Raw genomic sequence first — 25830 nt, forward strand, 5'->3', positions numbered from 1 at the left:
ACAAACCGCCTTTCAATTGCGCATGCGTGAAATCCGTTTATCCGGACAAGATCTGTGTGGCCAACGGTATTGAAGGTAAGAAGGGATTTTACGACCCCCTCAGCGGTATTAGCGTTGCACAAACACTCATTCCGGATTTCGGATTTTGGTACATGATTTTGACTCGACTGACAAACTGCGTCAAAGCCCCAAACGCAGGCAACTCCTGCCAACTCCATGCAGTCTGACTGTCTGTGAACAACATAAATTTTATTTCCCTACCGCCCATCTTATCTCAAAATAAAGCAAATCTACAATTGTATCTGCCACATCACTCGAGGCATATTTCTAATTTAATAGGCTTCTATGTTTCTATTAAAATGAATTTAGTCATGTGCCCTTGTTCGTCGTATGTATATTAAATTGATATTAATGTTCAAGTGGAATGTCAGAGATCCAGATAATTGTTCATGCAGTTGAGTATTGTCTGGTAATGTATGAGTAGTTGTACTTTTTGAGGAGTAACTAGCATTTGCATAATCCCACATGTTTAATGAATTGAGTTCTTTCACACAGTGTTTCCTATCCTTATTGGATAATTAACAATTATAAGTATTTTAGCATAAATGCCTCTCAATAAACCTAAGTTTTTAGTAATTCTTATATTACCAGATAGTTGGGAGCCTTTTTCAAACATGTAGTGTGGGAAGCCACGTGACTACTACAGTAAACTCCTGACAGTGGCCATGGCTACAATAGCATTTATGTTTACTCCGTGTCTGTCAACATTCCAGCAATATCACGGCGATGACATCAGAAATAGGCTGCATACATTGTTCCCATGTCGGGAATCGAACCCGGGTCTTCAGCGTGACGAACGAACCCTTTAACTCTTCTAGGCTACCACGCCGCCCGAAAATATAAAAGTGCAGGAAGAAACAATAACACAAGAGAAGAGAGTACAGTCTTTCGTTCAATGTTAATATGCAGGTTACCACAATGCAATGTCATTACACTTCACCATTGTCTTGGCAGAGACATTGACATGCTTCAATTTCTTTGCTTGAAAAGTCTGTAATTTCTTAACTTGTTACCATGTTGGTTGCTCTTGTCATTTAATAGATCCACTTTTCTCTGCCCCTGTCATTCCATGTACATTCGCAGTTTTATTGTCAGATTCACACCCGTAAATTGCCACCCGTTGTACTCCAACCAATTTGATACTTCGCGTTTGATACCATAAGTTTTCAGTTTATAAATAACTCCTCTATGCCAGACCTTATCAAAGGCTTTACATTTATCACCCAAGGCTGCACACACTTCTTTCCTTAGTAAGAGCTTTGGCTATGAAATTGTACAAAAAGGTGATTTGTTGTGGAATCGCCTGATTGTAAATTGGTAGTAAGTCGTTATCTTTTTGGAAGTTATATACTACCCATCAATAGTTTAGACTCACTCAAAGCACTCACTACATGCTATGTACATATGTGTGGTTACGTTGAAGATGAATTTCTCCACTGACTTGGGGGAACCAACTGCAGATCTTATGCAGATGACTTGCACAAGGACCATGTATCAAATTGCTGGAAAGCATGTGCATCGCGCATGAGAACAGCTACGTTTTGGTGTAAGACTTCGTTACGAATTCGCCAATCTTCACTTATTGTTATCATATATTAAATACATAATAATAATCTCAACGCTAGAATTTGTTTTACAACACATCAGTTTATGTGTAAACAGTACCATCAAACAGTATGGAATATTTGGAAAACATCTAGTTTAGAATATATAGTTGCTTTAAGTGAGTATATTTACACGAGCGAGTCTACACTCTTGATGTTTAAATAAATTTCTCAAAGACTTCCGATAAACAAAATGTGAGTGCGATAGGGTGGTAGTTAGAACATAACACGCTTAATCTTAATCTTTCTTGTGAATAGGTATTACCGTTTCTACTTTCCATGAGCGGGAGAAAATAGACTAGCTTAGCGATAACTTGAATAATTCAATTCCAGGCTCGATTATTTACAGACGGAACCATATAGCTGGAATATTGCTGAGTGCGGCGTAAGACTAAACTCACTCACTAACTCACTCACTCACTCACTCACTCACTCAGCGTCAGTATAACTAATGAAAACAGTGCTGGACATGCATGAAACCTGGAGTCGTAATGACTGTGCATTTGGTGACATCATACAAAGGCATTATGAGTTTCTCAAACAATTTATCTAAGGTTTGCAACAGTGTTCATTTCTCTTGATTCAGTCTTATCACCATCTTGAGTTTAGTGCACTTTAAAGGCGCTGTTGGGGACATTTCTCACCCTCCCGTCCAGCATCTATATGAGGATGACCCCACTGGCTAACTCTGCTCCATATGATCTCAACTGACGAGGACTGTACGAGATTTTCATGTATTTAAGTTTTGATCTCAACTTAAGGACGGCACGTTTCCGAGCGAGTCAGACACGTATAGGTCTAGTCGTGGATTGTACTGTGGAGTGGGTGGTTGTTTGGGAGTACGATCACTAATATCAACTTTTTCACCAGGGTTGAGATTTACACCAATGGACTTAGCCATGTCTAGCACCAACTTGTCAGTGCCCTAGCTCACCCTTGGATTCAGGCAACCCTGAGATTCTGTTATTATTTCTTCTCGAGCACTGTCCACGTCCGTCGAGCTGATTGGTGAGAGTATCTGTTGTCTCTTTTTGCACGATAAGTTTGGTGGACATGAGTGACACTTTCCCTGCAAGGATTTCATTTTGAGATGTAACAATGATCAGTTTCATTTCTTGACGAAACATAGGCCTTATCGCATCAGCCACGGTAGTACTTATTGCGAGACCTTCAGTGTTGTCCACAGCTTTAACCACTACAGAAATTTCGACACTCATCATATAGAAGTGTTAGAAATATCCAAATGTGAATTATTACGACACTGGCGTTTTACGTCAAAATCAACCTCCGCGCCGAATAAGTTGAACACTTCTTCTTTGTTACGGTGAGACGAGTACTTTCGATGGATTTCTCCATGTACTATGCGTTAATGTCTAATAAAATGAGTGAGTGAGTGAGTTTAGTTTTACGCCGTACTCAGCAATAGTCCAGCTATATAGCGGAGGTCTGGTAATAATCGAGTTTGGAAAAGCAAATCCAATAGTCAACAACATGAGCATCGATCTGCGCAATTGGGAACCGATGACATGTGTCAACCAAGTCAGCGATCCTGACCACCCGATCCTGTTAGTCGCCTCTTACGACAAGCACAGTCTCCTTTTATGGCAAGCACGGGTTCCTGAAGGCCTATTCAACTCCGGGACCTTCACGGACCTTCAAATACAATGAAAATCGTATGTACTCTCCCTTTGACATTGTGATAATTCTGATATGTCCACGAACTCCGGGCACTTCACAAAGCACAAGTAAACAAGGAGTTAGCAAATCAAACACGAGTTGATGGCGTGAAGGACGACTTTCACGGATCATTTGCGTTCAAGTGTTCAATCAATCTAATGTTTATCGTACAAATTACCACTCAACATTCACATATGATGTACCCCCAACCACTTTGAATGTATAGTTTGAAAATCTGTTGTAATAGATAATTCCTGCACCTAATAGCGCAAATGATAGGAGTCAGCTCTCCACGTCCAACTACAATCGTGACGTCACCGGAAGCAATTTGTTTTGTTCATGTACATTTCTTTATATGCGTTCAGACCCCACACGCTGGGACTGTACTCTTGTAAATAACTGTAAAACAATTTGGTAAACACATCGTGGTTTAAACCAGATCTTGCTACTGGCCAGTGCGACATCGTCTTTTGTTGGTTACCAACCCATGTGGGAATCCCTGGTAACACAATGACCGATTTCGCTGCTAAGGCAGCACTCAACAAATCTGTGACACCACTTCTTATCCCATACTCAGATTATAAAGCTACAATAAGATCTTATATCCGAGATCTGATGCAGGAGAAGTGGGACACTCAAGTAGGTATCAATAAATAACATGAAATAAAACCCTACATTGGCTACACCTACTTGGGTTGTCAGTCCAGATTTGTGGAGGTCATTATGCAACAATGTCGTATTGGCCATGCGCGGTATACACATGAATACTTGTTAAAAGGTGAGGATCCTCCGTTTTGTATCCCTTGTGATGAAAGAATCATAGTCAAGCATGTCCTTGCTTGACTGTGTTGAATATTCCCTCACAAAAGATAACTGTTTTAAATCACGAACTATGAAGGGTCTTTTTAGTAATGTTAGTTATCATTTAATCATTGCGTTTTAAAAAGAATTAGATCTGTTACATGACTTGTAAATAGATAAATATTTTATGATCAGAAGATGAATTAGCAACTAAGATTGTTAGTGGCTGTATGCTCATAGGGGGTTGAAGTGTCGTAAAAGTATTGTCCTCTTGAGAGGGTACGTAAGTCCCAAAACAGTTGAAGTCAGATTTAATCTTTTACTTTTTTAGCTGAAGAATATGTGCCATTTTAATTTGTGGTTATTCTTGCATACAGTCGCCAGCAGCTGGGGGGAAGGTGTAAATCCATCTAGGGACCATGCAGGTACGAGGGGATGTCAACAGCTCACAGCTATTGAACAGCTCACATTGACAGAAAGAGACGCCCCCCCCCCCCTCACGGCAGTGAAAATGAAGAAAATTGAGTATAGAGCAGTAATTAAGTTTTTAGTTCTTGAAGGAAACTCGACGAAGAACATTGAAGAAAGACAGTTTATGCGAAGCAGTTTATGGGAAGTCTTCCCCTTCATCTGCTACCATCAAACGATGGGCCAACGAATTTAAGCATGGTAGAGAGAGTCTTGAAGATGACCCCCGTCTTGGTCGCCCAACAACAAGCACTAGTCAGGAAAACATTGACAGAGTGCATAGACTTGTGCTGGAAAATCGTCGAATCACACTCCACGAGTTAGAGGAGACCACAGGCATTTCACACGGATCCATCGAGACAATTCTTCATGAACATCTCGTCATGTCTAAGGTGTGCGCAAGATGAGTGTCAAGAATGCTTACATATGAAATGAAGCAAACAAGGGTCACCATAAGCAACTCCATGCTAACCTGATACAACAAGAATCCAGAAGATTTTCACTTAAGGCTAGTAACTTGTGATGAAACCTGGATCCACCACTATGATCCTGAGAGCAAACAAGAATCCATGGAATGGAAACATGTCACTTCTCCCAGGACCAAAAAGTTCAAAGCCTCCAGATCAGTGCAGAAGGTAATGGCGACAGTCTTCTGGGATAGCAAAGGCGTCATCCACATAGATTACTTACCAAAAAGAAGAACAATGAATGGGGAATATTACGCTAACTTGTTCAGGCAAGTGCGACAGTCAATCGAGGAGAAGCGCCGGGGCAAGATCAGACGTGGTATTCTTCTACATCAAGACAATGCTCCAGTACACACCTCTCACGTTGCAGCCGCTGCTGTCCAGGAATGCGGGTACGAAATCTTGCCACATCCCCCCTACCTGGCACCAAGTGATAACCATCTGTTCCCAAATCTCAAGAAACACTTGCGTGGTCGTAGATTTCAAGATGATAATGAGCTTATTGCTGCTACTGGGGCTTGGTTTGAGGACCAAAATGGCGCCTTCTACAGAGATGGCATCAGCGACTGGCAGAAAAGATGGAACAAGTGTCTTGACTCACAAGAGGACTATGTTGAAAAATAAATGTGGTTCATACCAATATTTTGTGTTTTTCTATGCAAGGTTCAAAACTTATTGACATCCCCTCGTAGCAGAGGTACTGTAAGTCACCATGGTCCCTAGTATGGTGATCTACCATCTGTTGTTGGCGATCTATGGGCTGTTTATATATTGTACTGTCCAAATAGTGATACTATTATTTGTTATAAAGTTTCCACGCTAGTTTTAATACTAACTGTGATAGTCTAGTAGTCTACTGTTACAGGTTATTCGTAATATGCATATATATTCCTTTTTATGTCACGTATGTTCTCGTCACGATATGGTTGCAATATTGCCGAAGTGACAAAACCTCACTCACTAAACCATCTCAGGTGCAGGCCAGAAACATGTGACGATTCGACCATTTAACTTAATAATATTTCTTATGAGTCTACACATCTAATTAAACATCATTGTTAGGATGATTTAGTTTCACTGAGAAATTATCCTGAAACGTGCGACACTATCTCAATCCTTTGTTTACATGGGTTATACGGCTCCACGTGCTGTCATCGAACCCTCATGGAGAGCCAAGGATCCAGGCGCTTTGATATGTAAGGCTGCATCAAAATGTTAAATGCTTTTCGGGCACGTTTGGTTTTTTTCAAAATTTACGAGGGCGGTTGGACTTAATTCTTAATAGAAAAAAGTGACGAGGGAGGAACACATTATTAATGTTTTTTCACTCTAAGAAATACAGTTTGGTAAGTTTAGCACGTGTTAATGAGTTGTAGACTCAGTCACACTCATTCTTACAGACTCATTCTTATGGTGAGCAAATGGATGATCGGGACGTTGCCAAGTCATTTTTTTAAAAAAAAGAAATGACAATAAAAATATAACGCGCACTAATACAACTGACGCCCCGATGTCCGAGAAACATTTCATTGTTTTTATTTAGCCTGGGTATGCATTGTCATAAACCTTAGTGTCGGAGCTGTATTAAAATATTTGTGCAACAATGTAAAACATTATTGAGACCGTGCCATTGCGCAGATGTTGTTGATCACTGGATTGTCTGGTCCAGACTCGATTGTTTACAGACCACCGCCATATAGCTGGAATATTGCTGAGTGCGGTTTGAAACTAAACTCACTCACTCTTATGTACGAATATGTGCGTTTGTTTACAAACAAGTGAAAAGACCGATCACATGATATGCAAATTAGGCTGTGGTAGTGACGTTATGCCACGTCATTACTGCGAATGGAGTGTGTTAATGAAATAAATGATGATTGAAGTAGTCCCGGCATGTTGTTATCAGCTGTTTCTTAAACATTCATTTCAGTTAATGTCATATACATGTACAGCGGAAGTTGTCTAAACCGGCACTCATTGGGACTGAAGAAAAAAATCCGGTTTAGACAAAGTGCTGCATTGTAGAGCTGATAGTAAATGTACAAGCCATAGATGGGGTTGAAATTGTATGCCGGTGTTAACATCCTGCCGGATTGGACAGGTGCCGGTTTTGACAGATTCCACTGCATATTACATCAAATTATATGTAATACAAAACATTTATTCCCCATTTTCTTATGTATACCTACATTATTAGTAGTAATAGTAATATTATTGATAAAGTACGTTCAAAACGGGACTTCCAGAAAATATATTCACAGAAACTTCAAAGGGCTAAGTACGTACTACGTGTACCGTTTTGAAAAACGCAAAAACGCAACCCCAAAATTTCCTCTCATACAGCAAAAACAGTTTCACACACCTGTTATGATTTCAACTTGACTCGTCTGTTACTCGACCTCGATGCAAACTGTTTTCAAGCGCCAAATCAAATAGAAATAAGTTGACTCGTCGTGAGTGACCAATCAGCATAGCTAGAGGCCAATTCAGCGTTTTAAGAAAAGGGGGTACACACTGTTGAGAAGTGGGAGGGGTGTGGGCACACTTCATTTTCACCCGAGTTTCAGTGGTCATAAAACAGAACGTCCGGACAAAGATGGGGAGGAAAGCTGGGTGCGAACCCCCGCACCCTCCCCAAGGATCAGCCTATGACAGCTGGGAAGTTGCGCGACTCTTTGCTGGGCTGATTTTGTTATAAATCTATTAAATATTGCTATTATTTTTTAACTGGATTGTTTATTTGTCCGATAGGCGCACGATTAGGACGCATTTCAGCTTTAATGTTACCAACTTGTAATGTGCACTACAGCCTGCTCGTGGCGATACGGAGATTCCCGTGACGTCATTAGGAAGCCTCGAGGGATTCAATGTCAGCATTCAATGAATGATTCATTATGACTATCTACTACAGGTGAAATGACGGATACTACAGTCTCGAGGATGCATGTTGACGATGCTCTAACCAAAACTTCTTCATTTGCTCACTTATTGTGCCATACGAGAGCTGGTGTGCTTCCCATCATCTCACCAGGGGGCGCAACTCTTGACGCCTGTCCGTCACAGTAGGTCATCCTATGCGATATCACCGCGGTAGCAGCACGCCTTAGTGTCCACACTTTATGCAGTATCTGGAGCACACGCTACGAGTCAGTTGCCAGGTAAGTGTGTCATGAAAGTGACATTCTGTTGAACATCAAATACCACTGACGCATGCAACTGCCCGAAATGAAGACAATAGTGTTTTTGGTGGTGTTACTTCAGACCATAGGAGATTATACCCTTGACCTGAATTGAGAGCAGAGGGTGAACACGCTTGCATACAATACGCCGTTCAGTACCGTTCACTAACCGGGAGATCTGAATGGTTAACCCCCTGTGTGCCAGAGTGACGTACATGTGTGTGTTCTTCCTCGTCAACCCTCACTTTGAAGTCAGTAAAACTCTATCTACATCACGCACACAAATATACTTCACAGTTTTGACTTCTGTGGAACATTCCTTGTTTCTTGATGCCATTCACTATTATCTCAGACAAATCTACAGACTGTGTAATAACCTCTCAGCGTTTTTGAAATGTAACAATCGGAGAATTACTGGGAGTTTTGAGTTTCAAAAATAACACACTGAGGACGATTCACTGATATCAGTTTCCCATGAAATATCCAATGATAAATCTGGAGCGATGCCGATAGCCCTAGTATTGGTATGGGTGTTTTCTAAAATAGACCTACACGAACACCGAAGTGCGCTTTCTGCCTCCTACAGGTTTACGTTTTTCAAAATCACGTTGAATTGATGCGAAAAAGTTGCCCCGACTGCTCACATTGGGAAACGCATTAAAATCGTTTAATTGTAACAGTTGATGTATTGAGGACACTATTTAAATGGAAAATTTATTCATTTATGTTTTGTCTAAATTCTGCCACAGAGGCCCAGAACTTTTGCACAATTAGAGGAAATTTGATTAGATATATCCTAATCAGGATGCCTAACGGGATCGGGTGCGTGGCCGGGCTCGGTTACATGGCTGACACACGTCATCGGTTCCTAATTGCACAGATCAATGCACATACTGTTGATCACTGGATTTACAGACCGCCCCATACTGATGGAAAATGGGCGCGGCGTAAAACTAACCTCACTCACTCACCCATTATCGGTTCCGGAGAAAAAACGGAGAAATTTACCTTTAACGCATAACAAAGTTAGGAACAACTTATAGCGGTGTCTATTTGTCAAACCGCACTTATATTTATATCAACGGATAGGAAATTTAACAGCCTAACTAATCTTAGCATCAGTATTATTATTTGCGCTCAACTACTGAGTGCAACAAAGCCTTCTAGATTTACCAATCAGAACGCAGCTTGCCAGATCGCGAAAGTGGACATTCGGACACACCTTTTGAATGTTTACCTCGAAAATATTGGTACCCGAACGATTCCAAATGCTAATTTCCGTTCTATCGCTTCCGGATAATGCACATGGAGCGCTCTGCGACACAGACCCTCGCGTCATTGCGAGGATTAATGTTTTTTTTTTAAAGAAAATAGTTTGAGATGACCCCCGACTTGAAACGCCTCATAACATATCTAGACAACCCAGGCACTTCGGTGTACCCCACCCGCCTGCTTTACCGATCGCTACGCAACAATCGCATGCAATCGATTAAAAAACTTCATCTAAAAAACAAACAAACAAACAAAAAGACATGGATGATTAGCCTATCGATCACCACTCATAACACATACCATGTCTTTCTACAAGTCGATTGAAAGTCGATTTGGACCCTGAACTAAACGATCTTGACACAAAAGGCGGACGATAGCAAGGACGATAAGGCCGCATAAAGGGGATGTGGTCAAAGCAATCATTGGTCGACGCTTGCTATCGTCCGCCATTGTGTCCCCAGAAAGCCCTGAGCATACACTGGTATACTGCAGGTCCAATATTTGTGTTTTATGCGGATTTTCGTTTGTTGTGGGATCTGTGGCAGTGACTGGAGAATTTTGTAAGTCCCGTCAAACCCTAAACAGTAGCAAACCCTAAACAGTAGCTTTTGTCTGATTGGTTAAATCTGTTCGGCTGTCGACGTCTCCCATTTGAATGGGCGGTCATAGGCTGCGCAAAGTTTACGTTACGAGACCTTCTACTAGGGTCTGTTACACTCAATGAAGGAGTGTAATGAATCATATTGATACTAAGTATACTTAGACTGGGAAATATAATATATCTACATTTCTGTGTAATTTTATAGCCGCTCGCAGATATAGAACCACGCGAGCGCAATTCTCACAGAACGTTCACCTTTCAAACCTTATAAAAATGTGGGCCCAGAAAAGTAACAAACTAAATAGAATAAAATAGAGAAAATTGGCATCAAGAGGGTTAATTAAGCGGCCTTGCTTGAGTCACCTGATTGACGGCCCCTCTTTGTGTACGCAAGCAGTTCAGTAACTGGCGCACACCCGTTGGAAGGTGAGTGTGAGGTAAAAGTGACATTCTGTTTTGCCTGTCCGAATTAGAGTAATCACTGTCATTTTCTCTCAAGGCCATAAAAGGTTTTATCATTCCAAACTGTGATTCTTCAAAGGCATTTAGAAGTTGGCGTAGTAATACAAATTTTATGGATAGCAATTTCATGAGTTTATTTTCACGACCTTTCGGGGCTTATTACTCGCCCGTTGAAGATACTGCAGTGTAATAATTTTGCGGCAACATTGCACTAGTGTAATACCGCTTGACGTATGACGTCAAAATGGTTCAAAGTTGTGACGTCACAATGCTAATGCCGATGTCGCAAATTTACTAGACCTTGCTTGACTCGCGGAAAGCTGAGAGTGGTCACACCAGAAAATTTCGCCACAGTTTCTGTCAATTTATGTTGGCGAGTAATAAACAGAATACTAAACTCCGTGAAATACCATATTGTGGCGGTCGAGTTCTGATGGATTTCACGGATGCAACACAGCAGAATGATAGCAGAGATAGCAACGTATTCAGTAATACAAAATATTCATTCATCTGTCATTGGTCAAACACCCAAGCTATTACAAATAACAAGGAAGATAAGGGCCAGGGGGTGTCATCTCACTTAGCCAGATTCAGTCATAACAGACTGACTGGAATTTACGTTAAAACTGTGTTCATAGATATGGAAATCCATCGGGAGAGATATATCTCCTTTTTTAAAAAATACAAACAATATTTCGAGTTTTTCCATACACAGTTTTTAGTGTCATCCAACAAAGAAAGAGGTTCAGCGAAATGTGCATAAATACATGCTTTAAGTCAAATATGTATTGCTTGAAGAAAATAATGAAAAATGAGGGCTGATAACGTTAACATGATAATGAATAGGTACAGCCCTTGAACAGAGGCTCACGCTTCCATGACTGATGCAATGAGACCCGTGAAGGTCTACCCAAGGTGGCATAGGCCTTCAGCAACCCATGCTTGCCATAAAGGGTGACTGTGCTTGTCGTAAGAGGCGACTAACGGGATCGGGTGATCAGGCTCGCTGACTTGGTTGACACATGTCATCAGTTCCCTATTGCGCAGATCGATGCTTATATTGTTTATCACTGGATTGTCTGGTCCAGACTCGATTATTTACAGCTATATAGCTGAAATATTGCTGTGTGCGGCGTAAAACTAAACTCACTCACTCACTCCATGACTGATGCCAATTACGCACTGTCCCTGGCTCGCATCTCACCAAGCTGTAGTCCACTGCTGTCCTAGCTAATAGCCTTTTGGGTAGACTGTAGAAACGTGGGAGTGAACCGGTCAGAGACGGGTTCACATTACTGTCCTCAAGCGGCAGTGATCAGTAACAATTACAACAGTCTGTTTCTGCATTACGCAGTCACACAACACATACTTGTATATTCTGCCATTTTAGAATAGCATCAAATGTCCTCTGCAGAGAAACTCTAATGAACCAGGACCATGGATAGGAAAAGGAAAATTGTATCTGTTAAATGTATCCGGATGCTTTTTTCAGAATGTGGACAGGAAAGAGACTTGCAGTTGCAGCACTTGTGCCTTTATTGCTAGAGTTGCATGTTGCAAAAACACAGAAAGTGTCAACTCTAGATGGCCCAATTTTTGGGCAACGAATGTCAGTGTTGGGCAAGTCTCTTGACGTATTCTATGGAATACCATACGCCAAGCCTCCTGTAGGCGATCTCCGCTTCAAATACCCACAGCCTTCAGAGTCTTGGGGACCGGAAGTTAGGGATGCACGAAAACCGATGCCGTCTTGCTTCCAAATTAAAGACGCTCTTGGTGCAGTTGAGGCTCACAAACTGATACCCGACGACTACAGTGAGGACTGTCTACATCTTACAGTGTGGGCGCCATCAGAGAATGGTGGCAATCTGGCAGTGATGGTCTGGATCTATGGCGGAGGGCTTTTCAGCGGATCTACTAGAATGCCACTTTATGAAGGAAAATACCTTGCAGCAGAGAATGACGTCATCGTTGTTTCAATGAATTACAGACTGGGGCCATTAGGGTTCAGCTACCTTGGACCAGATACCATCCCTGGCAACATGGGCTTGATGGATCAAAGATTAGCCTTACAGTGGGTGAAGGACAACATTGCCAGTTTTGGAGGAGATCCGACCCGGGTGACCATATTTGGAGAAAGTGCTGGAGCTGTCTGTGTGGGTCACCACCTGGTGTCACCTCTGTCTCGTGACCTGTTTGACAGAGCCATCATACAGAGTGGGGCGCCCAATAGCCCTTGGGCATACACCATACCAAAAACAGCAAGAGAAAGAATAAAGAAGATTGCTGATCAATTTGACTGTCCATCTTCAACTGATGTGGACATCTATGATTGCTTGAAAAAAGCAGATGCTCAAACTATGACAGATCTTCAGTTGAGTGGTTTGTTTGATATGACCGAAGTATTTATTGCGGTTGTGGATGGACACTTCCTCCCAAATGACGTCAAAGGTCTTTTGTCCAGCGGATCCATCAAGCAGACCAGTGTGTTGCATGGATTCACATTAGACGAGAATACTCTGTTTTTGTCCATGATGCTGAAGGAAATGAGAAACGTGTCCACATTACCCGAAACACTCATTTTAAGTCAGACAGAGTATGAAAGTCTTCTTTCCTATGACTTTGTTGGCGGTAAAGGATATGAAGAGGCTCTTCGCCTGTTTTATGAAAGTCAGAAAGTGCCTCTGAAAGACACTGACTATTTTGAAGTCTTGACTCGAATGACTTCAGACAGAGATTTAAAGTGTCCTCATCACGAGTTTGACAGATTGTACTCTCCTGACAACCCTACCTACTTGTACAGCTTTAATCACCGACTATCAGTTAGTCCGTATCCACAGTGGATAGGCGCAGCCCACTGGTACGAGCTTGACTTTGTGTTTGGTTGGGCTCTGGAAAAGTCTTTGGGATGTACAGAGGAGGAGATGGAACTCAGCAGAGCCATCATGACGTACTGGACCAACTTTGCCAAGTCAGGGTGAGTGAGTGAGTGAGTGTGTGACAGAGTTGGAGACTGTAAATGATGTATCGAGCCATTGAATATTCTACGCAGGTGAATAATTTTGGAACAGATGAGTGAAATATCCCTCACTCGGTCATATATTGATCATGTATGTGTACGTTTCTTGTTTACAGTTATTCTCAGAATAACACGTTCTCATTAAGATCTCGTTATCCTGAAATTGCCATGATGCCCATGATGATACAGGGTGGGTAAGCTGGCCAAGTGTTCGCCCGTCAACCCGAGAAACTGCTCCTAGTCCACACGCGTCCAATGACTGAAGTCCTATTTTGTAGACCCCAGCCGTTTTTTTTCTCTCAATGTGTCCAAAAACCATGTACAGTAACTTTTAAATGATACCAAACATGTCAGAGAATTACACATAATTCATTATGTTTTTGCAGCGACCCAAACGCTCCAGTCCCCGTCAAGGTGAACTGGCCAGCCTCTGACAACACTGATCTCTCCTATATGGTTCTGGACGTGGGTAGCAAGTTAGCAGCAGGTCACGGGGTAGTCCACCACGAATGTGTCTTCATGAACCGGATTCGACCCATGATTTCAAGAGGTAATATTCATTAAGGAACGCATTGCTATTACACTCCGTTGAATGGCTTCGGAAGTGACTTTGAAATGTCTATTGTTTGACTGGAAATAAAGTCCCCACCCCAAGCATATTGACATATCAGTGACATTTGCGTTCAAGGTCTCCCTTTATTCACATTCAAAATGTCAACATGTTCATAAAACGAACAACAATATCTGAATAGAATCGTTTGAAAGCAAGGACTGTAGATCCATAATGCATCTGGGCATCTCTGAGGTCTCATTGATTTCACCTGAGTAACGGATTGAAATGTCTTCATGGGAAAATGTATATGATGGAACAGATATGAAAAGTGAACAGTTAGAGAGGCATTCTAGAAGTTGTAAACAATAGGCAAGTCTCTAGGGATGATCAACTTCTTTAGTGTACAGTTACGACTGTTCGGTATGGATGCCGTTTTCGAGCATGTTGTGCAAAAAAGAAGTTGAACATCCATAAAGACTTGTCATTCCTATATGACTAAACGAATCATCAACCACATCAATTTATATGACAGCCACATATACTGACGCCCACCAAGGAACATGTGTAATGTGGAAGACTTGTTGTCAGTTGCATTAAGGAATTCTTACAGATTATGATTCTTGTCTTGTTGTCATGTATCCTGATCGGTGGATTCATTGACAAAACTTGATAAAACAGGACTAGAGACACAAAGAACACTAGGCATAGAAAGTGTTATAAACAGCCACAAATAATTCAAGAAAAGAACATGTGTAATGTGAAAGGCTTCCGAGTTCAGATTTCCACAGAGTTCGCTTCTCTTCTTGTCATCATCACATCCTGCTCCCTGGTTTCATTAAAGCATTTGATGACAGCGAGTTAAGGTTTCCTCCGCACTCAGCAATATATGGCGGCGGTCTGTAAATAATGGAGTCTGGACCAGACAATTCAGTGATCAACGACATGAACATCGATCTGCACAAATGGAAACCGATGACTTGTGTCAACCAAGTCAGCGAGTCTGACCACCTAATCCTGTCATCGGCCTCTTACGACAAGAATGGGTTTTTGACGATCAACATTCTAACCCAGACTTTCGCGGGTAGTGACTCTCTATAACCACATGACATAAGAACGACGGAAATACCGAAGACAGCTGCGAGATATGCCCACATCCATAGCATGGATTCCTATCTATACTTTCATACAAATTCATGTTCAAAAGGGACGGTGGGATAGTCTAGTGTTTAAAGCCTTCGCTCGTCGCGCTGAAAACCCGGGTTCGATTCCACACAATATGTGAAGACCATTTCTGGTGTCCCCCACCTGTGATATTGCTGGTACATTGCTTAAAGCTGAGGAAAACCTAACTCACTCACTAACTCATTCAAACTGATACATTCACATCAATATATCCACACCTATGTGCTTTGTTTTCCCAGGTTGCGAATATTGCTGATTCGTTGATACATATAGGTCCAAAATATTTGTGTTCGTTCACCTTTGATATCATGGAATTCATCCGAGCTGCAGGCAGGGAAATAATTACTCACATTGTTGTGTTTCAGACCCACCTGACGGGCAGGAATACTGCACAAGAGGATGATGACATGTTAATAAGTACATATTCATCGTCTCCGACAAGTGTGTTGGTATAATAGTTCGGCAATAGATAAAAACAAACTTTATGGATGAACAAATCTTTATTGAGATGAAGCTACGTTTCGATACAGATACTTGTGTGGTTGTGAAGCTTGAACCTTTATGGATGGACAACTTCTTATCTGATTCACCAACTTCTAAACATGCCACTCAAAAATGTTAATAGTTCGGCAAGTAAATTAGTTCCACAAGTCAACACGTCGGCAGGTGAACTACTGTATACGATATTGAGAGAAGTCAACTGACATGGAACACCTACTTACTGGTAAATACATATAAGATGATCCACGACCTCACAAATGACCCCAATTTGCATACTTGGGAACGCCCCACAGAACGGTCCACTTGAAACAAGAGGGAGACAGGTTGTCTGATAAATATCGAGAAGTTCATTTTCCCCGTGATTTTCACGCATGAATTGTTATAGCACACTCGATTTGGGAACAGGTACAATCCCAACGAATTGAATCAACACAATATACTGAGCAATTATGTTTAGGACCACCGATCCATTTCACGAAGCAAACGACATTTTCCTGGGTTTTTTCTGTAACAAAATTGTTGAATATCTAAAATGCTTGTCAATGCCCCAGTCATCTTATGCCTGAAATTGCAGTCTTATCATTCGAAGGAATATGCGGTGTTGTTTTAATGGGTAAAGTTGACTTTTCGTCTGCTAAATATTAAATAGATAATAACTACATATAATTAATTGCGTTTCATTTAACTTTTTAATGTGTTAAAAGTTATCTGTTACTGAATGGTGGTGGCTAAATCAGAGTAGAAGAGGGAAATATTTTTATCCCATAATTTTGTTCCTATTTCTCTATACGGGCTGATTTTCGTCCATAATTCCGCCGGTGATTGACCGGGAATACATGTCTTGGAAATTTATGTAAGCGGTTCCAGAGAAATAGTTAGTATTCAAACAATATTTCCAAATTTCTGTCATATTCTTATTATGGTCACCAAAATTGTGTACAGAAAACTGAAAATACCTTTTGACATTGATAAGTCAGTGAGAAATATCTTTGTTTACAAATTTGTCGGTTTGACTATTACTCAGTACCAGACTCAGTAGCTTTATCAGTGACTAAAAAAATATAAAATACAGACAACTCACCAAAGATTACTCTTCTTTTATGACACAGTCTGGGAACAGTAAAAACCTGATATAGTATGTGTCAATTATTATTCAAGACACAACAATGCTGGAAAATTAGGCGGACTTACGGATTTATGCTTTAATTATCACTCTCTGAATCAGGCTCGGTGTCTGAATCACTTGCAAGTGCTAAGTCAATCACTAGTCTGTCAATTTCCCTTTCTACTGCGATTTCGCGTTGGCAGTAACCATCTTCAATTGTTTTAACATGCTTACAACATTCCGGCCATTCTTTTGCACTGATTGCAGACATCCTTTCATTTATGGCAACTCTTAAGGAACTTTTTGTGAACTGCAAGTTTTGTGAAGCGACATAATTTTTCATATTTGCCCAAAATAACGCAATCGGGTTTAGTTCTGTGTGGTATGGAGGGAGACGTAATACATCATGACCATGTTGCTTCAACATCGTGTCTACTCTGTAGACAGGGCCCGATTTGTTGGATTTTGCAAGAAACAATAGTTCGGCTTTAAGCGTGTTCTCATCAAATGAGATATTGCGCCTTTGTAGACACGCTTTTATGTCATCTTTTCTGTTGGCGGTTGTAGGACATTTGTCCACTTGCTTGCTATGATATGGTGCATTATCTATAACGATGACAGAGTGCAGTGGAAGGTTTGGGATCAACTTTTCCTGGAGCCATTTGGAAAAATTATCAAAGTTCATCTCGTCATGATAGTCTGCTGATTTGAGTTTGGAATCAAAAACAAGCAAAGCATTTGGAACAAAACCGTTTTCATCCCCTGCATGAACCACAATAAGCCGAGGTCCGGTGCCAGACGGAGGTTGAACCCCATTTATTACGACTTCACCCTCAAGTTGCCAACACTTTCGGACAATGTGGTGTACATGCAACCAAGTTTCATCGATAAAGATGAGTGTGCGATTTTCTTCTCTGTATTTCTTTATTGCACGCAAGAATTGCAAACGCTTGGAAACAATGCCTTTACGTTCCATTAAAAGTTTACGGTTTGATTGCGTTTTTCGCCACCTAAACCCCATGTCTTTGAGATTTTTTCGAAAACTTTCCTTAGAACCCTTGTAGTTCAACTGGCACTTTGCCATATCATACATCGTATCCAGAGTGGGTAGTTGTTTTTTTACGCCATATAAACTTTGTACAAATTGACGGACTGCACACCGGTCGAAATCATCAAGTTTGTAACTGCAAATTTTGGGTTTGCGCAACTTGGTGGGACTGATAAATGTAGGTCGACTCGCACTCCTACCACCTTCTGCCTTAATGCGCTTTGAAGTTGCCGTTGAGAGTCCAGAAGCAAGGCCACTTTGTAAAAGAGAATCTGCTTTGGTTGCACAATTTTTGTCCATATACATGATAACATTGTATGCTATCTCCCTTGCCTGAGAATGAACTATTTGCCCATGTTTTCCTAACTTGGACATTTTTACTACAACTGAAATCTGTTTAACAGTATTGAGACAGGTGTAAAACAGTAGCGAGGCTGGTGTTACACAGTAGCGAGACAGGTGTTAATCAGTAGCGGTGTTGATTTCATGTCACGGTTAGCATGTATTGCACGTTCATAATCGCCAAACTACCTGTAGCAGCCAAGTGTACCCGCCCAATTCGTTGCATCGCCTCTCTTGTCACAAATGCGTTTAGTGCGCAGGATCATCTAATATGTGTCTAGCAGTAGACATCTACACTAAACGCCAATAGAAACATTACCATCCTGCCTGTATGAATTACTGAAAAAGTATCAAACATATGGTAGAAGGTGTTAGTTTAAAAGAAAGCTGAACGATACAGCCTTGTGCAAAAGCAGTTCTCAAATGCATTCATATTTAGGTGAAATGCATTGTTTTCAGATAAATAAAAGTGCCTTATTTTGTACCACGCCGAAATACACCAATAACAGTGATTTGGATGTCCAAAAGAAAGGATGAAATAAACTTCTGCTCTGAGACAAATATAAACCACTTAAAGTCACCATTTTTGAACTATTAAGACATGAAACAACTGTTGTAGAATGTGTAGGAAAGGATCCTTCCTATGACTTAATTTTTCACAACATTTTCTGCTGATTTGCATTAGTAAGAACAAGTAAAAAGTATGTTTGATATTTTGAAAAAGTGTTCAGGAGCATCTAACAGTATCTTGTTAACATTTGTGCTTGCAAAGTAATATTTTTTTTACATTTTCTGTTCACACATAGTAATATTTATCCCCAAACCGTAGCAATATTTAATCAGTATTTGCATTCTGTAGGGCATCACATGATTCTGTAGGGCATCACATGATTCTATAGGGCATCACATGATTCTGTAGGGCATCACATGATTCTGTAGGGCATCACATGATTCTGTAGGGCATAAAGAGAGGCTAGACTGCATGATATAATACACAAGTGTGAGACATATGGCACGAATGACTGCTACAGAGAGAGAAAGAGTCACAGGGATGTTGCAGATTGGGCGACGTACAATGTTGTTGCCAACTCCCTCTGATGCCACCGTATCACTGTTATAAGACTAATCTAATGTAAAAAAGACTACAGATCCCCAGCAACTAAAAGTAGATCACTATACTAGGAACCAAGGGGACTAACATTTAATATAGCTACCTGCATGGACCCTTGTTGGATTTATACACCATCCCTTCATGTCCTACACGTCGCCAGTGTGTAATCCAGAACCATTGGTATGTTCTCCACGACCCTTGCTGGATTTATACACCATCCCCTCATGTCCTACACGTCGCCAGTGTGTAATCCAGAGCCATTGGTATGTTCTCCACGACCCTTGCTGGATTTATACACCATCCCCTCATGTCCTACACGTCGCCAGTGTGTAATCCAGAGCCATTGGTATGTTCTCCACGACCCTTGCTGGATTTATACACCATCCCCTCATGTCCTACACGTCGCCAGTGTGTAATCCAGAGCCATTGGTATGTTCTCCACGACCCTTGCTGGATTTATACACCATCCCCTCAGCCGCTAGCGATTTTAAGAAAATGTAGTCGAAATTTAGAATGACGATTTTTAAAAAATTGGTAAGTTTAAACTTGACTTTGAAAATTTTGGGACTTACGTACCCTCTCTATTGGACAATACTTTTATGTTACTTTAACCGCTTTTGAGGGTACAGCCACTAACAATCTGAGCTGCCAGTTCATACCACCATGTTTAAATTACCAACTTTCTAGTAAAAAAAACCAAAACATATTATTCCGAATATATCTAATAATTCTATTTTCTGCTTGTAAAATTCAATGATTAAATGATACTTATTCACGGTAAGGTGTTTGCTTGTTTTGGGTTGATTAATGCACGTCCTACGCGTCGCCAGTGTGTAATAAAGAACCAGTATGTACTCCACGACCATTTGTAAGTAATCTAAGGCCTTTGTTATGTAATCCATGACCATTGGTATGTAATCCATGACCACTGGTATGTACTCCACGGTCACTGGTATGTACTCCACGACCATTGGTAAGTAATCTAAGGCCGTTGGTATGTAATCCACGACCATTGGTATGTAATCCATGACCACTGGCATGTACTCCACGGCCAGTGGTATGTACTCCACGACCACTGGTATGTAGTCCACGACCACTGGTATGTACTCCACGGCCATTTATATGTACTCCATGGCCATTGGTATGTAATCCACGACTACGGATTCAGTCCTGTGATATTCTCTTCCATTCTTCTGGGGCGGTGGGGTGACTTTGCGGTTAGAGCGTTCGATCATCACACTGATGACCCGTGCTCGATTCCCACTGTGATGTTAGAATATTGCTACAAGCGGCAAAAAAATTTACTCACTCATCCATTCTTCACACTTGCAAAATATATTTGGGATAAGCCTGCCCACGCAGACGCTATGTGTGAAATATATCTTTATATGTACTTCTGATGTATGATACAATGACAAACAGTTTAGGAAGTCTGCTTGTTAAACCACCCATTAAGTCATTTTGTACGACCAGCATAGGGGCATAAAGGCATGCAGTCATTAACATGTAACTATAGCAGGCAATAAGACATTTTGCATTCATTTCACTGCGACATACGATCCACTGTTAAAGGCATGGTGACTTAGGGAAACAGTTCGTTGTTGAGTGATTGTTGTTTGTGATGGTGGCAAATGTCTTACACCTGCATCGGTTTTTTTTTCTTTTATGAAATATAGACATCTCACCGGAGTGTCTTTTGATATCAACTATATCATCACGCGTTAATAAAGGTACAAATATCCGAGACTTACCGATATATGTATGTTATACGTAGACACAAGGGTGAGTTTCTGTGTATCGTCGCCAATCACTCTTCTTTAGTTTTCAGTGAACATGGTACTGTCATTAGATTTGCGGTGCAGCGATGACATAGTATTGTGACATCATCAAGTTCATGACATCATGACATTGTCAGGGCATTATATAAAATCTATTGTCATACAGAATACTACACGAGATTTCATTACATACAAATTATATGAAACGACTGTGCTTCCCATGGTATCTACCAGAGCGAAAGTTCACGAGTGTACCCACATATAGAACTATAACAAGTCTTACATGCATTAAATTGACAAAGACCGTATATTTCGTATTTTTATGGTTTCAAACCGAAACTGGTTTCATAAAGAGGTTGCAGAAGAATTATGTATTGTAGAATATTTTACTGCATGACGTCACACTGAATTGACGTCAAATCGCCATTTTTGTCTACCCTTTGGTAACCGACGTCATGATGCATGTCAGTTGTCATCACCTCGTGCAGCCGGCTGCAGTAAACTGCTCGTAGCACCCCGTTCCTTGGTTTGCAGTTGCTTCACTCAGGTAACATCCCTGGTGGAAACATTGCTTCTATGTTTTTCGACGGACATAATGTCTCAATTAAACAGCGAAAAGACATCGTTCGCAGTGTTTACTTTCCACAATTCATAGACGTGCATATTCATGGTAGAATGAATGAATTCACGTATTTGTTTTGAATACAAATGTAGTTCCGTCACAGCGTGACCTAACTGAAAGGTCATCAGTTATCCAATCAAATCGTTAGAATCTCAGGTTACGTCGTTACGACACAAGTCAACGCGATACGACACTGGTGTGACGTACGAGATTAGTATGCAACTACCCATACGTTGACCACGTGGGTAATAAAAAAGATGTCTCCCAGGTTTGATCTCACATAAGCAATATCTTATGTTGGACACAGTTTGGGGTGATAAAACTGAAATACTGTTATTCCACACTCATTTATCCATGCACGTTTTCAGTAACTTCTTCTTAACCCCCTGGATACCACAGGGACATATATGCCCTTCCTCTTCACCCCTCAATTTGAAGTCCAATAAAATTCTAAATATACCACGCACATATAGATACTTCACAGTTTTGAATTCTGCGGAAAATTCCCCGTTTCATGATACCATCCACTATTATCTCAGACCAAGCTAAAGTGCTTAAAGTTGCCTTTCAAAATAGGTTTCATTGTAAATGTCGCCATTTTTCAAACTGTACAAAATCGAGATTCACAGCATTATTTGCTGTATGTTTTGAAATGTGAAAATTGGATAATTACAGGGAGAAATGAATTTCAAAAATAGCATATTAATGATCACTGATATCAAGTTTTCATGTAACCAGTAATGATAATTCTGAAACGTCATCGATGAACCCAGAATCGGTTGGGATATTTTCGAAAATACACTTACACGAACGCCGAAGTGCACTTTCCGCCATATTGGATAGTCAAAAAATCACGTTTCGAGAATGCCGACATTGAGACGCCTAATACATCACGTATATTTCATAGTCAGCTGCGACAAATGCATCATTGAAATCCCCAAACATCTTAGAATGAAATTACAAATGGTCTTTGTCACCATTATCAAGTGTCTAGATACAACGAAACGAAAACTACAAGGTATGAAAAAGAACGCTGTGCAGACTGCGAGTGTTTGAAATGTAAACAAAGAAAAAATCCGATTTTACACTGCGTTGCATTTTCGGACATTTTTCAACATCCAGCCTAATCATTGCCTACAATGGCTCAATACGCTTAGAATAATCAGGAGAAGAGTATCGTAGCAAGAAATAGCAAACTGAAAATAGATACAATGCAATCATTTGATAATTCATAAGAAACTGTCAAACTTTTAGTGCTGCGTGACGCCATGACTGACTCAAAATCACGCAGAACGACAGCGGTACTTATCGGAATTTCTGTCGTCTTCCGTCACTTGCAAATGTGAACGATAAAAACATATAACAATACACAGATAGTCAGAATAATTCTGATTACTTACATCTCAATTTTATGTACAAAAGATTCCTGAATCAAGGAAAGAATCCTCTCGAAATCCAGTGTACCCTTGTCAGCGAAGCCGCCATTTTGAAAGAAATCGGTCGTCGGTAGTGATGTCACACGTCAACATTGTTGCACATATTAGGCATTTCTTTGAGGTGAAGGTCGGTTGAACAGGGATAAACACAATGGCCGCATCATTCCGATTGCCCTTTCAGTATTGTGATGTATATTTTGCGTATCGATCAGATATATTTTCATGAAACTTATTTCAGTATCTACATACAACACCATACTAGTGTGAGTATAGGGTGTGCGTTTTTATTCTTTGAAAGGTTTTGATTGTTTGAATAATATTTACATGGGAAATTGCCTCAGTAAGTGTACTATACCACATCTTGAACCTCTACACAAGTGTTAGAAGATCGCACGTAGCCATTACTGCAACATGTGCTTTAGTTCCTGTCATTCCTGTCATGTACAATGTTCAATACGTCGGGAGAAATATTGCAGTTTCATATGAACAGGTTAATAAATACCGATTTAATTCAACCTCATTAGTAATAAGTATTAATGAAAATGATTTGTATATTTTATGAAATGTATAGGTACACATATTTAAAGGAATTGTCTTCTTCATTGTATTGGTTTGTGTCGTTTTTGTAGACAAAACAATTATGAAAATTGATTGACCAGGTGCGAGTTTGTTGAAAAACGTTTCATGATTCATTATCATTGTTTTCTATAATAAAGTCTATTCGAATGCGATTAAAACATATTTTGATGGCAGAATATCTAACTCAAACAATATGTTTAGGGAAATTGTTTAAAAATATATAAACCAGGTCATGTCGCATTTTGGACAAACCTAACGTCCATATTCTGTTAATTCTATGCAAAAAAAAACAAAAACAAAAACAAAAAACAACAAAAAAACACGATCTCTTTGTACCTTTCATTGCACCTTTCATTGCACCTTTCATTGCACCTTTCATTGCACCTTTCATTGCATACTTTAGAAGCAAAATAATTACATAGTAATGTACATAATCATAAGGACAAAAGGTTTTATCCTAAAAGAATATTTGATGAATATTCAGGAGTTGATTTTTCATTTACGCTAAATTGATGACAGATAGGTGCGCGTGTTGCTCACAATATGATACGTAGTAAAACCGTCTAATTGTGGATAAATTCAGGATACTATTTCAGTGGAAAAACCATCCATTTTGTGTTTTGTCTAAAAAGTGTTGAATTCTGACACAGTAGCCGATACTTTTTACAGATTGAGTGGAAATTAGGTTAGATATATACTAATTATCAAACCAGTGTCGTCTTTTTCCGACGTCACGAAAAGCACAAAACATGCCGTGACGTCAACTAAAACGTCGCATTATTTTCAGTTATTTCATTACATTTGAAAATGTGGCTGTTACTCCGTTAATATTGATGCAAAATTAATAAAAATACATCTACCAAATCAGGAGAATATGGGAATCTAAGAACTAAATTATGTATTGGATAGGACCATCCAAATCGCTATTACCTGCTTTCTCATGTAGTACATTGGCATCTTTTCTTACAAATTGTGAAACGACCAAAAGGTATCCGCTCACATTTGGGAACTTTGTATTGGAATAGTTTCGTTCATTGTGCAAATGCTCTTCACGTGATCTGAGTTACATTGACCTAATGTAAAGCATAGCGGAATTATGCTTATCTTTATACGTGCATGACCTCTCTGTCGACGTTTGACGTCATATGAGAAAATCAATTTTTTACATCTGTTGCAGGTCATTTTTTATGTTGTGAGTATGACATTATGCATCCATTTCATATACACTTATGTCGTTCAGATATCAAGCTGTATTTTCTTCGCTCACACTTTCCGTAAAGATGACAAATTATAATAATCGTAGCAGAGTGTTTTTATTGGTGCAGGATAAAAAACGGAGAAATTTACAGTTTTTCAATGCACTCAATAATTTTGGACAACATTTAGCTGTGTCTTTTTCTCAAACCCCTGAGGTAGCCGCAGTTATAAACTGAAGGGCAAAAGAAACTATACCAAAATATTTTTCAAGATGATGATATCATTTTGGATTCGCATCATAAGTTTTGAAGTGGAAAAAATCGCCCGAACGCAACTGTACTGAGTCAAACAAGGAAAACACGTGCATGATCCCAAATATGGACTTTATTGAACCTTTATTGAACAAGGAGCGGTAGACCTCGTGTTACAACTCCAGCCGAAGACCAGTATCTGCGGACCATTCATCTTCGTAATCGTTTCGTGACGGTGACGTCGACGGCAGCAACAGCTCCTCACCATGTTGTCAGCAGGAGAACTGTTTCCCGACGTCTCCGACGACATGGTATTCGAGCCTACATGCCCTTCCGTGGAATGACCCTGACCCGTCAAGATCGACGTAACCGTCCCCAATGGTCAAGGAGATTACAACATTGGCAGAACTGGAACTGGCAAAAGATACGAGAGCAGGTTCCAGTTGTATCGAGCTGACGGGAGAATCCGTGTATATCGCCGAATGGGGGAACGGACGGCGCAATGTTGTATCCAG

At 40.3% G+C, this 25830-nt stretch overlaps 1 protein-coding gene across 1 annotated transcript; it reads left to right on the forward strand.

Annotated features, from left to right (window-relative positions):
- Nucleotides 1-7884: 7884 nt before the first annotated feature.
- On the forward strand, nucleotides 7885-17966 carry LOC137259849 (cholinesterase-like). The gene is made up of 4 exons (XM_067797475.1): nucleotides 7885-8235; nucleotides 12084-13568; nucleotides 13997-14160; nucleotides 15711-17966. Exons 2-4 carry the CDS (start codon nucleotides 12085-12087, stop codon nucleotides 15746-15748), a joined length of 1686 nt encoding a protein of 561 aa, XP_067653576.1. The 5' UTR covers nucleotides 7885-8235; nucleotide 12084; the 3' UTR covers nucleotides 15749-17966.
- Nucleotides 17967-25830: the final 7864 nt, after the last annotated feature.

The sequence above is a fragment of the Haliotis asinina genome, chromosome 13, assembly GCF_037392515.1.
Source record: "Haliotis asinina isolate JCU_RB_2024 chromosome 13, JCU_Hal_asi_v2, whole genome shotgun sequence".
NCBI lineage: Eukaryota > Metazoa > Mollusca > Gastropoda > Lepetellida > Haliotidae > Haliotis > Haliotis asinina.

Excerpts from the sequence above, each read along its gene's own strand:
- LOC137259849 (XM_067797475.1), top strand. The coding sequence starts at position 12,085 with ATGTGGACAGGAAAGAGACTTGCAGTTGCAGCACTTGTGCCTTTATTG. Across the intron at positions 13,569-13,996 it reads ACCAACTTTGCCAAGTCAGG|CGACCCAAACGCTCCAGTCC; the intron begins GTGAGTGAGTGA and ends ATGTTTTTGCAG. Across the intron at positions 14,161-15,710 it reads TCGACCCATGATTTCAAGAG|ACCCACCTGACGGGCAGGAA; the intron begins GTAATATTCATT and ends GTTGTGTTTCAG.